The sequence below is a fragment of the Camelus ferus genome, chromosome 27 (assembly GCF_009834535.1).
Source record: "Camelus ferus isolate YT-003-E chromosome 27, BCGSAC_Cfer_1.0, whole genome shotgun sequence".
In the NCBI taxonomy this organism is placed as follows: Eukaryota; Metazoa; Chordata; class Mammalia; order Artiodactyla; family Camelidae; genus Camelus; species Camelus ferus.
Window position 1 is genome coordinate 13,865,927 of NC_045722.1, and position 15,830 is coordinate 13,881,756.

Here is a 15,830-nt window from a genome sequence, read left to right on the forward strand (position 1 = left end):
GTAGTCATTAAGCATCAAGGATACAGAGAGTCATACTGCCTGGATCCCATCTGATTCTTACTAGTCTGTGAAAGACTGGTTACATGGCTTCCCTGAGCCCCAGTTTCTTCATCTGTATAAGGGAAGTAATAAGTCGTACACACCTCAAAGAATTGTTTACAGCAAAGAGTTGGCAAGCTACGGCTCACTGGGACAAATCCAGTCCACTGTTTAGTTTTGTAAATAAAATTTTATTGAAATGTAGCTGCACTCATATATTTACATATTGGCCGTGCTACAACAGTGGAGTTAAGTAGTTGCAAAAGAGATCATGTGGCCCACAGGGCTTAAAATATTTTCTATCTGTCCTTTTATACAAAAAGTCTGTCAACCTCTGGTTTAAAAGATACAACAAGAAGTGAGGTATGCGTACAAAATGCATAGCGACATGAAAAAAGACTAAATGCTTATTATGTGTTAGTTATTATTATCATTCCTATTATTATCTATTAAGAGCCAGTGCATCACAGTCATTAAGGGTACTGATTCTTTAGCAAAACTGTCTAGGTTCAAATCTCAGCTGTACAACTTATCAACTCTGATCTTAGGCAGCCACATATTTTTTTCTGAATAGTAATGTATTCATGTGTAATATGAAGAGGATAACACCTAGTGCATAGGGTTTTTGAGAGGCTTCAATGGGATTATATAGATAAATTACTTAGGATATTACATGTCACTAATGTAAGTATTTGCTGTCACCACTGTTGTCATCATCATCGGAACTATCATTAATTTCCTTCTACAGGATTCTAAAATATAAACTTATTTTGAATACAAGTTCACTGATAATATTAAATCTCATTTGATTTATATTCTTTCAGCAAATATTAACTGACCATCTTAAGAGAGTCAGAGTCTCCAGAAATACAGATCTAACTTTTCATGTCCTTTCTCCTAAACTTCCCCCATGCAATCACCCCAAACCAACACTTTTAGGTAAAAGCCAAAATACTATGAATTCTTGAAGGGAAAGCACCACCTAGATCAAGTTATTTCCCACTAAGACAGGAGGAGCTATCTGCATCCAACTGGACTACACAAGGGTTTAAAGAACATCCAAACCCTAGAAGGCAATGAGCCTTCACAGAGCTCTCATGATTCAAAGATGAATCACCAAAAAATGATGAAATAGAAGTTGAAAGAGAAGAAGGGAAAAATCATCACAACCCACAGGGTGAAACATTCTGCAATGTACAAGGCAATGAACACCTTACTCAACCTACAGAGCAGCAGTACACTCTGGAATACCATTAGCCACAGGAAACAGAAGCCAGCATTCGGTGGGTCCTGTTCAGATCTTAGGAAAATTCCAGAAAAAAATCCATGACACATTAAATGAAAAGCTAACAGAGCCAAATGGAAAGAAAGCTGGCTACATTGCAAGCACAAATAAAAGAAAACCTGAAGAGAGATAAATAAACAGGGGCAATGAAATCTAAATGTAAAATAGCTGAAATTAAAAGGCATCAGCAAAGAGGAGAGTCCATGCTGCAGAAAACGGAACCTATGGGGACCAGTGTAGATAGGCTTCCAGAACTTGGTGTTCGGAGTTACGAGGTAAAAGTGTTCAGAGTTACGAGAGGACAGACACAGAAGTTAGAAAGCAGATGTTAAACTGATTTCCAGAGAAAGAAAATGAAGACTTAGAATTGAAACACTGCTACCTTATCATTGAAAGACAAGTCAGAAAAGGATTGGGTGCTCGAATTCAAAAAAGTTCCTAAAGAGAAAAACCTAAAACCTCAAAAAAAAAAAAGAATTGATGGAGTACAAAAAGAATATTTTTGTGTTGATGAACAAGGAAAAACTATTAAGGCAGAAATAAACAAGGTACATACAAAGAAAGAAAAATCAGGCTGACTACTACAGGATTAAGTATCAGAGTAAACTGTCTGTATTGTTTTAATGAAATCTCTAGGTAGGTATAGTGGAACTTCCAGATAAAGGAAAAAGGAAGATATTCACATAAACACCAATATGCCAAAAGTGTGTCATTGATTTAGTTTACCAACAACAACAAAAAAATTAAGGCGTTTTCTAGCAAAAATGTGAGATGAATCAACATAGAAACAAGAATGAGGATATGATTGCACAGAATGGATAGAGATGAGCAATACAAGCAATTAAACAAAAAACTGAATTTTAAAATGATGTGAACATGACTATAAAACAACCCAAATGCCATAGATTGGTCTTATATGAGAAAATAAGAAGTGGAAAAATTATACTTTTGTATCAAATAAATGAGACACAGATGGTTGGGTAGGAAATATGTGTATGTTCACAAGGTATATATGTTCAAGGAAAAATCCAAGGGAATTTGAAGTGTTTCCGATGATTGAACAATACAGATCAACCTACTCTCTACTCACTCACAAATATAGGCCCAAAACTCTTCAGTTCACAGTATATAACATCATATCTACAATAGAATAATATTTAATATCATAGCAAATACATTTTCCTTTGATTTTTCAAGGATGTTGAATATTAGAAAATCTATTAACTTTTAAAACTTTGTTAACTCAAAGTAGTAGTCATTTTACTAGATACTAAAAAAAATAGATAAAATTCATCAACCAATCCTGATTTTTAATTAATAAGCTAAGAAAAAAGAAAAATTAATAAAGAAGACATTGAACATTAATATTAAGCCAACAGACATTTTACTTAATTCTTCAATGCTGAAAGCCATTCTCATTTTGAAGTGAGGTTCACAGCGAGTATGCCCATGGAGTCATCATCTTACTAAACTATGTTCTCAAAACTCTAGGCACAGTTATAGACAAGAATAAAAAGTGACCAAAGCTAACTGTCCAAATTTATAAATGATACTATGATTTATCTAGGGAAAACAGAAAAATCTAGGGCAACACTTTTAGGTATAATTACAGAATTCAGTGAAATTACAAGAAAGTATATGAATGATCAAGAATTTTCCTTTATAACTAACACAACCACTTACAAAAGTACTATGAAAAAGACCATTTTTAGAGTGACAAGAAAATTTAAAATATTAAGATTAAAAGATTATGATAATATATTTAGGAAGTGATACAGAAAAAGGATACAGAAAGAACCCTACGATACTTTGTGAAAAATTGGAACAAAACATTAGATTATGAAAAAGCAATATAGGTAAATAGTCAATAGACCAAAAAATCTATTTTATTGCAACTTATGTTAAAATACCAGTGGTTTTACTTTTGGTAGTTAACAGCTCATTATAGAGTTCATCAGTGAAAATAAAAATGGGAAAACAGCCAAGCACATTTTTAAACAAATACACCCATAAACACACAACTGGCAAATACAAGCATATGTAAATGTGCATGTCTGTTAAGTATTGAGGTGATGCAATATTGTCATAGCATGTATCACATAATGATAATAGTATAAACATTTATCGCATGTGTAAATTACATAGCTACAACATTAAAACTATGTGTTCCTGACAGCTGGACTAATGGAATGGAATATAAAACAAACAAACAAACAAAAAAACCCAAAAAACACCAGGTACCTGTACATGTAAACACTATATAATAAGCTGACATTATTAACCCATGTTAAAGGATGGATTATTGAGTAATTGCTAGGGCAAATGGTTAATTTAGAAATACAGAATTATTCAACAGTAAAAGAAAAGGGGGAAAGAAATTATAATATGTAAATATACTCTTTATAAACTTACCCACCTCGGCTTAACAACAGATAAATTAACACATTCTTACAGTGCATGTGAATTACTTATTATTAGACTGAGGCAGATACATTTCTCAAATATAAAAGAAACAGAGAAAAAAACTGAGAGACATACTCATGTATGTTTCAAATACATCCAAAATCAATAAACTACATAAAAAAGTGAAAGATAACTTGGAATATATTTGCAATATCCATGACAAACAGAAGCTGAATATCTTTAATACAGAAACTGAAATTACATTTAAATATAAATTTTTTAAAAATAAAGAACAAAAGATATTCCCAGGAAATTTATTTTGAAAAGGAATACTTCTGATATAATAGCATATGATCTATATCAGAAAAGATCAAATTAGTAAATTAAAACAGCACCCCATTTTCACCGAGAAGTTGCAAACATTTTAATGCAAAAACAACCAGTATATCAAGAAGATGAGGTAGGAGAAAATCTAGATGACCTTGGTTTTGGCAAATTTTTTTAGCTACAACCCCAAAGGCACAATCCATGAAGGAAAGAATTGTTAAGCTGGACTTCATTAAAATTAGAGATTTCTGCTCTGTGAAAGCTATTGTGAAGAGAATGAAAAAGACAAGCCACAGACCAGGAGAAATATTTGCAAAAGACACATCTGATAAAGGACTATTATCCAAAATATACAAAGAACTCTTAAAACTCCAAATAAGAAAACAACTTGATTAAAAAATGGATCAACAACCTTAAAAGACTCCTCATTAAAGAAGATATACAGATGGCAAAGGAAGCATATGAAAAGGTGCCCCACCTTCTACGTCATCAGGGAAAGCAAACTAAAACAACAAGATACTATGACACACCTAGGAGAATGGCCAAAATCCAGAACACTGACAACACCAAATGCGGGTGAGCAACAGGAACTCCTGTTGCTGGTGGGAATGCAAAATAGTACTTCCACTCTGGAAGCCAGTTTGTCATTTTCTTACAAAACTAAACATATTCTTACATACAATCCAGCAATCATACTCTTGGTATTTACCCAAATAAGCTGAACACTTATGTCCATACAAAAACCTGCACGTAGACATTTACAGCAGGTTTATTCATGATTGCCCAAACTTGGAAGCAACCAAGATGTCCTTCAGTAGGTGGATGGATAAAATAAATGATGGTGCACCCAGACAATGGAGTGCTAAAAAGAAATGAGTTACCAAGCTAGGAAAAGACATGGAAGAAACTAAAATATATATTTCTAAGAGAAAAACACCAATCTGTGAAGACTACATACACACTGTATGATTCCAACTACACGGCATTCTGGAAAAGGCAAAACCATGGAGACAGCAAAAAGATCAGCGGCTGACAGAGGTTAGCAGGGAGGAAGGGATGAAAAGAGGGGACACAGTGGATTTTTAGGGCATTTTTTAGGAACTACTCTGCACAATACTGCAGTGATGGATACACATCATTTTACATTTGTCCAAACCCATCAGGTGTATAATACCATGAGTGAACCCTGATGTAAACCCTGGACTTTGGGTGATATGATGCGTCAGTGTTAGCTTATCAGTTGTCACAAATTCACCACTCTGGTGGAGGATGTCGATTATGCGGAGGTTATGCATCTGTGGGGAACAGGTGCATATGGGAAATATCTGTACCTTCCTCTCAATCTTGCTGTAAACTAAAACTCCTCTAAAAAGTAAAACCTGTTCTTAAAAAAAAAAAGCAGAATTTATAAAGTTGCAAGGAAAGGAACTCCTATACATTGTCGTTAGCGGGGTTTTTTGGTATCTATTTACTCATAAGTGAAAAAATAATCTATTGTCACCAAAATGTTGACAATGGTTATCTGCAGGTAGTTGGATTATGGGTGACTCAAGACAAGAATAGGGTTTTTGTTTTTGTGGGGTTTTTTTCACTTGTTCGTTTTCCAAATTATATTTTCTCATTCAGAACGAAACTATTCAGAAAGACAAAGCTGTATGTTTTTTTTTTTTGAAAAAAATGAAGATCGTGTCTCTTTTATGATTAAAAATATAATTAGGTTTTCTGAAGTCTACAAAAGATTTTTATTTTTTCAGTGTCGTCTCTCTCATCAAACTAAAGTGAGGACTAAACTAAGTGATCTCGATGCTCAGGGGAGGCACAGTTAATGCGAGGGGGCTGTAATTTGGAGGAATAAGGGAGGTCTTGAGCTACTGCGAAGGCTCAGCTCAGAAACTCTGAGCCTCTGTCATTATTAATGGGGGGGCACTGGAGAGAGGATTGCTCAGCTAAGAGCAAGAGGCAGTGGAGGGATACAAATCGAGATGAGCAGCAGCTGACTCGGCAAAACTGCTCAATGACTTTGCAAAAGACCCGTCACAACGGATAAACGGCCCCCCCTGAAGAGGCAGCTTAGCATTCCTGCAGTGCACACAATTATTTCCAGGGACGAGATTGAGAGGGAGGAGAAAGAAAGAGGAAAGAAGATCAAAAGACGCCTTTAATGACTCTGCAGACATTTCTTAAACGAGCGATTGGGAAGAAGAGAGCCGTAAAAGAAAAACCAAAACAAGGAATGCAGGCACTTCATTTTAAGCTCTGGCCACTGGGCGAGCATCCACCACGCTGCCCTTTTCCTGCTCATGAAAAATGGTGAGTTGCTCTGTGGCTGTTGACTACACTCTAATTGCTTTGGGGGTAAATGAGGCATGAAACCTATTGTCAAAAAACATGGTGTCCACAGCTACCGCCATGCTTTTATCTTCCCAGTACATCACCCCCAGGGGTCCAGGCTGCCTGAGGGACCTAAGAGCCTTAAAGTACCAACAGCCCACATTTCTTGAAGGCAGACTTTCAGGTAAGAGCCCCTTTTTTCTCTAGCATATTCTTCTGTGCAGTCTCCCTGAAGCATATAACCAGCGCTGTTACCACAAGTGAAGGCAGCACACCCCAGGAAAAGAAGTAGGAGTCAGAGGGAGGGTAGCAGAGGTCTCCTCTTTAAAGCACATGGAGAATTGTATTGACAAACACTCGTTACACCTTCGCAGTATAATAAGGACCCTGTTGCTAACACAATTCCTAGGATTCACTCTGCTGATTATCACACCCCATGATTTGGTCCTATTCATCACAAAGGAATCAAAGTGACTCAGACAGCTTGCTGCCAGTTTCACACCAATAAATACTATTTTATTTTTTATTAAGTTTCCCTCTGCCATCCTTTAATGAATAAACCCTTACTGGCAGGAGTATTTTCTGGGTTAAGACATTTTCTGAGTAGTTTCCTTCTCAGCCATGTTGTTTTCAGGTCCTTTGGGCAAGAACCTTTTTTTTTTTTTTTTTTTTTTTGATTAATTGTTTCCATGAATAGAAAAATATATTATGATGCAAATGTTTGGGCAAAATAGGTAGTGTTCATCCTCCTGCTCTCCACCAAACCCCATGCCTCTCAAATTTAACTGAAATCTTTTCAAAACACACATATTTATCACATGCTATGTGTAGGGATCCCGTTCTTAAGAAGCTGCACCAGTTTAAGAAAGGTCAGAGGTCATAGGAGGATTTCAACCTCCAGTCTCCTTGGACTGGTTGCAACTGAAAAATTACTAGTCAGTTGTGTGGGATGGCATGGAGGGCAGGTAACGCTATGTTCTCATAATCACCCACACAGCAGACATTGTATTTGGAGCCTGACACCAAATTCTTTAGACTCGAATTAGAAAAGGCACTTCTTTGATAGATTTCTTCTTGTTCCAGTTTACAGGCAACTAATCCTCACTGCATCGGCTCCAACAGACGGGCACAATCAATTCAGGGAGAGCAAGCAACGCCAGGTCTGCTCAATCTTCTCTCAACGAGCAGCAGAGGAGAGGCGGTGGGGGGGGGGGGGAGACGGAAAGAAAGACAGAGAATGCAGACATCCCTGCTCCCAAGATAGCTTAGCAGAGGCAAAGACGAAAAGACAAGTTGAAATACATATCCTGGCAGATGGGAAGCGTTTGCTGTCGGAGGGAGAGGCTGAAACACCACGAAGACACCGAGCGCACCCAGCCTCCGGGCGCTGAGGAGTGTCTAAGGGAGCCAGGCAGACGGAAAAGGGTGTATGTCGAAACAAAGGAACTGGGCACAGCACCTCTAGGGAGGAAAGAGGTCTGGATTTGCTGAGGTCTCCACCGTCTATGATCTATAGCATAGCGTGAAGAGCGAGTTAATTACTGCGCTTAGGTAATTACGTCTCAGAGAAACCAGTGCCTTCCAGAGCAGCATTAATTTACACTGCTAGATCTTTCTAGGCTTGACTGGCCATATGGGGAGAAGTCACACTGGAACAGTGGCTTAACAGCGGCAGGAAGAAAATAAATGAAAATGAGCTAGAAATAAGAGGCCCTGGAATTGACAGTGTTCTCGGTTTTCTATTTTTGGACGCAAAGGGCAGGACGAGATGCTTCCTTCATTTACCAGCAGCGCTTCATCCCCCAACAGCTCAGGCCCCCCTCCATCCCCTTGCTCCAAGCGTGGGCAATAACTTAATGTGCTTTGACTCCTCTGACTTTCCTTGGCACTCGCTTCTCTCCCATGGCCACTACATCTTCCCTTCTGAGCCCCTGAATAATGTATTTGTCTACAGTGGAGGGCATCAAAAGGGCTTGTGTGGATAACAGTTGTCCCTCTCCTGATTCATTAAAGACCCTCCCTGTTCTCCGAGATCCGTCTTCTCCCTGCCACGGTTGTGAGACAGGTTCTCTGGGCCAAGGAACTCATCATCCATCGTTAGGCTGTTCCTCTCCTCTTCTGAGAAGGAATGCTACTATTTAAGAATGGGAAGATGAAAGCATTTCTTGTCCCCAAGTGCCTAGATATCAGCCATGAGATTGCCTTTTTTTTTTCTTTTGGCTGACTAATGACTTCAAAATATCTGTACACATATAAACACATAACTGGCAAACATAAACAAATGTGCGCGTGTGTCCCTAAGCAGCATCTCTCTCTTTTTTTTTTTGCCATAAGCAAAACTTAGTAAAAATACATATTTATAAATGTGTAGTTTTATATTTGCACTTATGTGTACAAGGAAGCCACATCCTCCTTGTCTTCAGCAAGAAGTGAGGATGTCCCGATTCTGGCTCCGGTAAGTAATCACTACTGTCCTACCTTCATTTGGCAGCTCCACCACATCTTCCATTTGTCAAAGACCCATAGGTCCATTTGACTTTCAGTTCCGAGTTATTCTCCAATGGAAACACAAAGGTCCAAATTTCCCCCACCTCCCCTCCGTGAGCATCTTACCTCTGGAGGTGATGGTCCAGAGCCTCTTCCTCAGCGTTCAGGAGAGATGCTGCGTGGCTCAGGAACCGATGGCTGCAGCTTATAGATTTGAGTTCCAAGATGAGGAGGCCCAAGCAGAACATGGCTCCCATCTCCTCCAGTTCGCTGGTACCAAACTGTAGACCCTGTCAGTTAAACAAAGCAGTCAACCGTGAGTATAGGATGGAAACAGAGTGAAGATGATCTGAGGTTGGGAGGAAGGACTCCTGCACACAGGCCTGTCACAGAAATTAAGAATGAATAGTGTTTATCACTCACTGTCCAATGTGTTTCGTTGTGTGCTTTGTGGATAAGTGGCTCTCAGTCTGCCTTACATCAACCTTCAGGGTTTCCTGGAAGGACCCCCAAGACAATAATGAGCAGCTTGGGGTACTAAAGGGCAGGAGGGTACTAAAGGGAGATCCAGGAGTCACCTCCCCCCACCCCAGATACAGCAGCAGTGCTTCCACCTGTATTTTTAAAAAGGGTTTCACAGCTGGAAAAAAAAAAAGTTTGTAAACCATCTTACTAAGAGATACCATTTCTCTCCCATAAATTTACCAACCAATGGAAAAGAATGAGGACAATCCTTCATGTACAAACACTAAAACTTAAAAAAGCAAACAAAAAAAAACCACCCACCATTTATTTAGAACCACCTATTCAGTTGTATTGAGATAACACATGAAGGCGAAGCCATGACCTGTACCCTTTGTCCTTACCCACGAAGTAACAGATAATAATAACAATTAACAAGCAACTGTATTGAGCATTTATTATGTGCCAGTACTGTTCTGACCTCTTTTACAGGCAGTAACTCAGTGACTCTTTACCAAAGTCCTGGGAGATAGGTGTTGTCATTGTAGCCATCCCACAGAGAAGGGGATTTAGACGCACAGAATGGATACTTTATCCACAGCCTCCCAGCTAGTTAGCAATAGAGACTCATAGGTTGATTCTGACTTAACTGCTCAACAAACTGCTACGTGAAGACTAGGAGGAACATGCTTAGGCAAAAAATGCATGGTTTTTGAAGTTGGATAAAGATTGGATTCGAATCCTGATTTTACTGTTTTCTGATCATGTGAATGGCATATGAACTCTATTAGCCTTGAATTTCTCATCCATAAAAGGGAATATAATTCTTCCTGCCATATACTTAAGACATGTAGTGATAAGGAATATTTCAAATCCCCAGAATATTGATCAATATGAGCTCAATTTCTCTTTCTTCTTCTTATTAAAGATGTTTAGTATGACAGGATTCAACGTGGTTGTGAAGTCTTCATGTTTATACAGTACATTTCATTTAAATGAAAAAGATCAATAGTTGGATATTATATTTAAAAAAATAGATTTTCCATCAAAAGAATAGTGATATGGAAGACAGGAATGTGACAGCAAAAAAAAAAAAAAAAAAAGATTGGCCATCAGTGTCCCACGGAAAAACAAAGTTTTAAGTTGGGAAATTGTAAGTGTCACAAAAGATTTCTAGATAAAAGGATAAAGAAATGTGTAAGGGCTTCAAGTTTATTTCAGCTCTTTAAAAATGAGAATTGCTGCATGTTTGGACACCTATTTTCCTAAAGAAAGGAGACATTACTTCAGAGTTAAGGGAAGTCTGTTCCTCTGTAAACAACAGCCGTGGGAGGGGAAAGACAGATGTTTAACAAGTCATTTTCCTCGAGAGTCAATTGAAAAGATCCCTTTTTACGGAGAGAACAATCTCAGTCTCTTTCCGTGTGCTGCAGTGCTGAGACCGGATACTTTTTTCCTCCACGCGTCTTCCTGGCTGCTTTTCTTCGTTCTAGAATGGATGGCCTGGTCGTGGGGCATGAAGTGGACATCACACCCTCCTCCTCAGTCAGCTGCCTCGCTGGCAGCAAGAAGAATATGAAGAAGAAACCAGCCACTAGGGATGGGGCAGCACACCTGATACACGTGTGTTACCCCAGCATCCAGCAGAGCACATAACAGGTCAAAAGAAGGTAGAGTCCTGGGGAAAATAAATCTCATAGCCCACGCCATGTTGATAGGTCAGAGGCAATCCTTTCATACCAGTCAGCTTCTATACAACAACATGCAAAATAGTAGCATTTTTATAATGCAGAAATAGTTCCATATCTCAGCTATTTATTTCCGCCAGTGGTTGGTATCATAAAATGACTGGTCCAGAAGACCTCAGATAAAGGAACTTCTACCATTTACTGGCTGTGGGGTCTTGGGTAATACTTATTCCATTTTGCCCTCTTCTGTGAATCTCACGTTAGTACCCTATGCTTTGTATTCTCACACAGTATCAAAAATATTTGTGTATTCCAATGGCCTCCTCTTACTTCCCACACCCAGCCTGGAAGTGAAATCCTCAAAGTCAGGGACTGAGCATATCTGTTTCTTTACAAGCCTGGCATGGAACACACAGCCTGTCAGATGGCATGTTCTCAATATATTATAAATGGATAAGAAATGGTTATAAATGGGTGGACATGGAGAGGCATGGATGTAGCATCTCATGAATACTTACTGTAAATGCTAAATGGAATTTCACTTCTCTGGGTAGTGAGTATAGGAATGCTTTAAATTATGTTCTTCAATTGGTAAATGTCATAAATATTTTAAAAATCTTTTTTACTTTTGCTCCAGGAGATGCCTTCACTCTTTGGATATGATCTGGGGAAAAGGGAAATAAAATTTAGAAATCCTGTTATCTACTTTGGCCAGTTACCATGGACTCACAGCAGCAAGTTTATAAATAAATCTGGCTTTGGGATAGTTTAAAAGTGTGTCTTAATAAAACAGAGACCCAATTTTTCTCTCCTCCCAGCTTAGATGTGTTAAATAGGATTCTTTCCCCACAGCCAAGAACAGAAACCCTGATTATAGTTGCTTAAACATAATTGGAGTTTTATTTTTTGCATATCATAAGTTTGGGGTGGGTAGGAAGTTCATTGTTCAAGGTATTGTTTCAATGTCTTAACAAAATCAGGGTCACTTTATCTGTCATTCTCCTAGTTTTCTCATCAGGATTGCAAAGTGGCTGCTGTAGCTCCAGCCAGTGCAAAATAATTCAAGGAAGGAGAAAGGGAAAGTGGAGGGCAGAGATGTCTGTATAGTCTTGCTTATATTTTATTGGCAAGAACTATGTAATAAAGCCTACTCCAGTTTTACAATGATCTGGTAACTGAATATTTTAGCTTGTTCATCCTTTTTAAAAGAGACATATAAGACAGAAGAGTGTTAGAAACAAGTGTCTGGTGAGCCAACAAACAATGTCTGTCACACCGATATCCAGATACTAATGCTATTAGAAAGTACAGGTTCCTAGCTTTTCATCACACTGATAAGCAAAACTCACTGGCACAATTCTTCACAGGTTTTTTTTTTTTAAACTTTTCTTGATAATCTATCCCCAAATAAATCAAATCCATAAGTACATTTAATCTCCAAAACTGGCAATTACCTTCCTCCTTACATAATTTTGAAACATCAGTATGGGAAGAGTATTTGTGTTATTACAGAAAATTACATATTTTAATATTTCTTATTGCAGAAAACTATGTATTGGTAAGAGAAACCAATAGGATCCACAAAAGATAAGTTTATAAAGCATAAGCAGTGATAATTGGTGAGCAAAAGAGGAAAAATAATTGATAAACAAACATGGGAAATATTTTATTTTATTACTTAAAAAAATGCCTTGTTTATAAGACTTAGTGCTGGCACTTACAATAAGAGCTGGCACGTATCAAAACACAATGATACTTTGACATGATAGCATCACTTTTGGGGACTTTTTCTAAGGAGCTGATTCTAAATAAAAGTGAAGCCATGTGCATAAAATGTATATTATGTCAATGTTTTATATAATAATTAAAATTTGAGAGAAATAAAATTCAAAATATTGAAATATCTGGTTAAGAAAAAAATTCTAAATATCTAATTGGGAAAAAAGGCTAAAGAAATTATAGTAGAATAATTATGAGATATAATGAAGTCATTAAAATGGTAATTATAACAACAATTTAACAATATGGAAAAGGTTTATGATTTAATGATTAGGTGGGAAAAGCAAAATACACAGCACATAATGATGTGATTTCTAGTGAAGACTTAGAAATGAAAACCTGTCACATATACTTTCAGACACATTGCTGTGATTTGCTAATAATACACAAACATTGGGAGGGAAGGGCTCTATAATATTATCAAGAAAACATCCACAGGGAACTCTAATTAAAAAGATACATGCACCCCAATATCCACAGCAGCACTATTTACAACAGCCAAGACATGGAAACCACCTAAATGTCCATCGACTGATGACTGGATAAAGAAGTTGTGGTATATATATACAATGGAACACTACTCAGCCATACAAAAGAAGAAAATAATGCCATTTGCAGAAACATGGATGGACCTGAAGATTATCATACTAAGTAAGCCAGAAAGAGAATGAAAAAGACCATATGATATCACTTATATGTAGAATTTAAAAAAAAAGACACAAATGAGCTTATTTACAAAACAGAAACAGACTCAAAGACATACAAAATAAATTTATGGTTACCAAGGGGAAAAGAGGTGGAATAAATTGGGAGTTTGAGATTTGTACTAACTACTATATATAAAATAGGTAAATAACAAGTTTATACTGTGTAGCACAGGGAACTATATTAAATACCTTATAGTAACTTATGGTGAAAAAGAATATAAAAATGGGTATATGTATGTTCCTATATGACTGAAGTATTGTGCTGTACACCTATACGACAGAAATTGATACAACACTGTAAACTGACTAGACTTCAATTAAAAAAAGTGCACATATAAAATGCTTTTAAAAATTACTACTTTTTAGAAAAATGTTTTAAAAAGCTACATATAGTGTGCCAATAAATTAGTATAACTTCAGTTAGCAGTTTGCAAGCTCTTCTATCTTTTATATTCTGAAGCACACTTAGATTTATTTTATTTCTTTTATGTGTAACTTACTGAAGATTGGTGTCTTTCATTAGTTCTAGAAACATGTCACCCATTATCTCTTGGAATTATTTCTCTCACAATCCCTGTCAATGAAATCAGAGATGAGTCCAACATTACCATTAAACACTTATTTCACTCTGTCTTCCATATTTCTTAACTTTACTTTTTTATTTTTTACTTTTTTCTATCATTGTGATTCTGAATATTCTTCATTATCAATATTCTACTTTAATAACTCTCTCGCCAGCTTTACTGAATCTCCTATTGATCTCATCCATCTCAAAAACTGTCTCCAAAACACTATGAACACAGTTATTTTATATTCTCTACCTGGTTATTCCTGCATATAGTCTTTGTGTACATCATTCATTCATTCATTTGATTTTTCTGTTTAAGGTCTAACGCAGGCTTGCTTGCTCAATATTTTATGATTTTTAAAAATTCTAACTTGATTTTTCTTTTAATTCAAAGAAAGTCTTTTTAGATTGTTTTTAATGCTCTTGTCTCCAGAAAGAACTTGTGTTTTCCTCTCCTGGGCACTTGGGGACAACCCACCAGGGACCACTAAAGGCTGAAGCTTTGGCTTGAGGCCTTCTGGGCTATATTGCGTAACTGAATTATGACCCTAAATCTGCTAGAAGGACAGCTTGTGTTGAGAAATTATGAATAAAGCCTTTTCCATTTTTCCTGCTCTACCCAAAGCCAGGGCCAAGACAGTCATACAAACTCACTTTCTTGCTTCACAGACTGTGGTTTCACTAGTTGACCGACTGTAGTGGTCATCACTGGAGGTCCTGGCTTTGTGTAGTTAAGTCTTCACTCTGTCCTCAAGTCTTTCTTGAACCTCTGCTTGTGTCCCAAAACCCAAGTATAAGTGGATAGAGATTATATCTGCTCCCAAAGGCCTACAACAACTCCTGGCAAAGCCTATCTTTTTTATAAAACTAGGCATCATTGAACACCCTCTATAAACAAAGGGAAGATGTTACACGTATGAAGAAATATCGCAGTTAAAAGAAGGGTGGCACTCTGAAGACACCAAACAAATATCATTTTTGGAAACAGATTTCCTGCCAGAAATGAGAAAAATCATGGAGATTTCTTGTTCATATCCTCAGAAAGAATCAAGAGTATATCACACTGGTGAAAGTACAGAAAAAGGTATGATGAGAGAATAAGAGCTCGGAAGAAGCTGTACTATCGAGATTGAAAATATAATTTCTAAGTTAAAAGCCAAATAGAAAGAATTCACAGATGGCTTGATGCAGAAAATAAAATTCATTTTGTATAAAACCACCTCGAGAAATTTTCCATTATCTCAAGGGAAAATAGATAAAAAATGATGGGTTAAATATGTAAATAAGAATTGGAGAACAGATTTAGGAAAAGTGATATTGGCATTTCAGACTCAGACATGGTAGTCATAACAGATGCCAAGAAAAGGAAATAAAGGGAAAAGAGGATGAGGAAAAGGAAGAGAGAACACCCCTGTACGAAAAAAATTTAAAAACCTGAGTCTACAGATCAAACATGCTCACCAAATACATGGGATCTAATTAATGAAAAGAAACAGAGAAACAAAAAGTATCAAGATCCCTATAAATAATCAAAATGAAATATCCTAAAATGGGCTCATGCCACTCAGTACCAAAGACCATGACACAACAGTGGACAGGATGGAGGAGACAATAGTGTGACTCAAAACGTTTATGTGTGACGGCCTCAGGAAGATGAACTCAAAAAAGGGGAAGAATTGAACACAAACCACACACTGATAATGAAAAGTTTCAGAATTTCTTTTAAAACATTAATATAACTCTATTATTTACAA

At 37.1% G+C, this 15,830-nt stretch overlaps 1 protein-coding gene across 7 annotated transcripts in view; it reads right to left on the bottom strand.

Annotated features, from left to right (window-relative positions):
• Positions 1 to 15,830, bottom strand: part of AGBL1 (ATP/GTP binding protein like 1) — a 702,585-nt gene that overhangs the window by 264,676 nt on the left and 422,079 nt on the right. For all 7 annotated transcript variants that reach the window (XR_004315706.1, XR_004315705.1, XM_032469254.1 and 4 more), the window contains exon 22: positions 8,999 to 9,162. Coding sequence is in view for 5 of the 7 variants with exons in the window: in XM_032469254.1 (XP_032325145.1) it covers positions 8,999 to 9,162 (164 nt within the window). In the remaining 2 variants the exon portion in view is untranslated. The remainder of the gene's footprint in view (positions 1 to 8,998; positions 9,163 to 15,830) is intronic.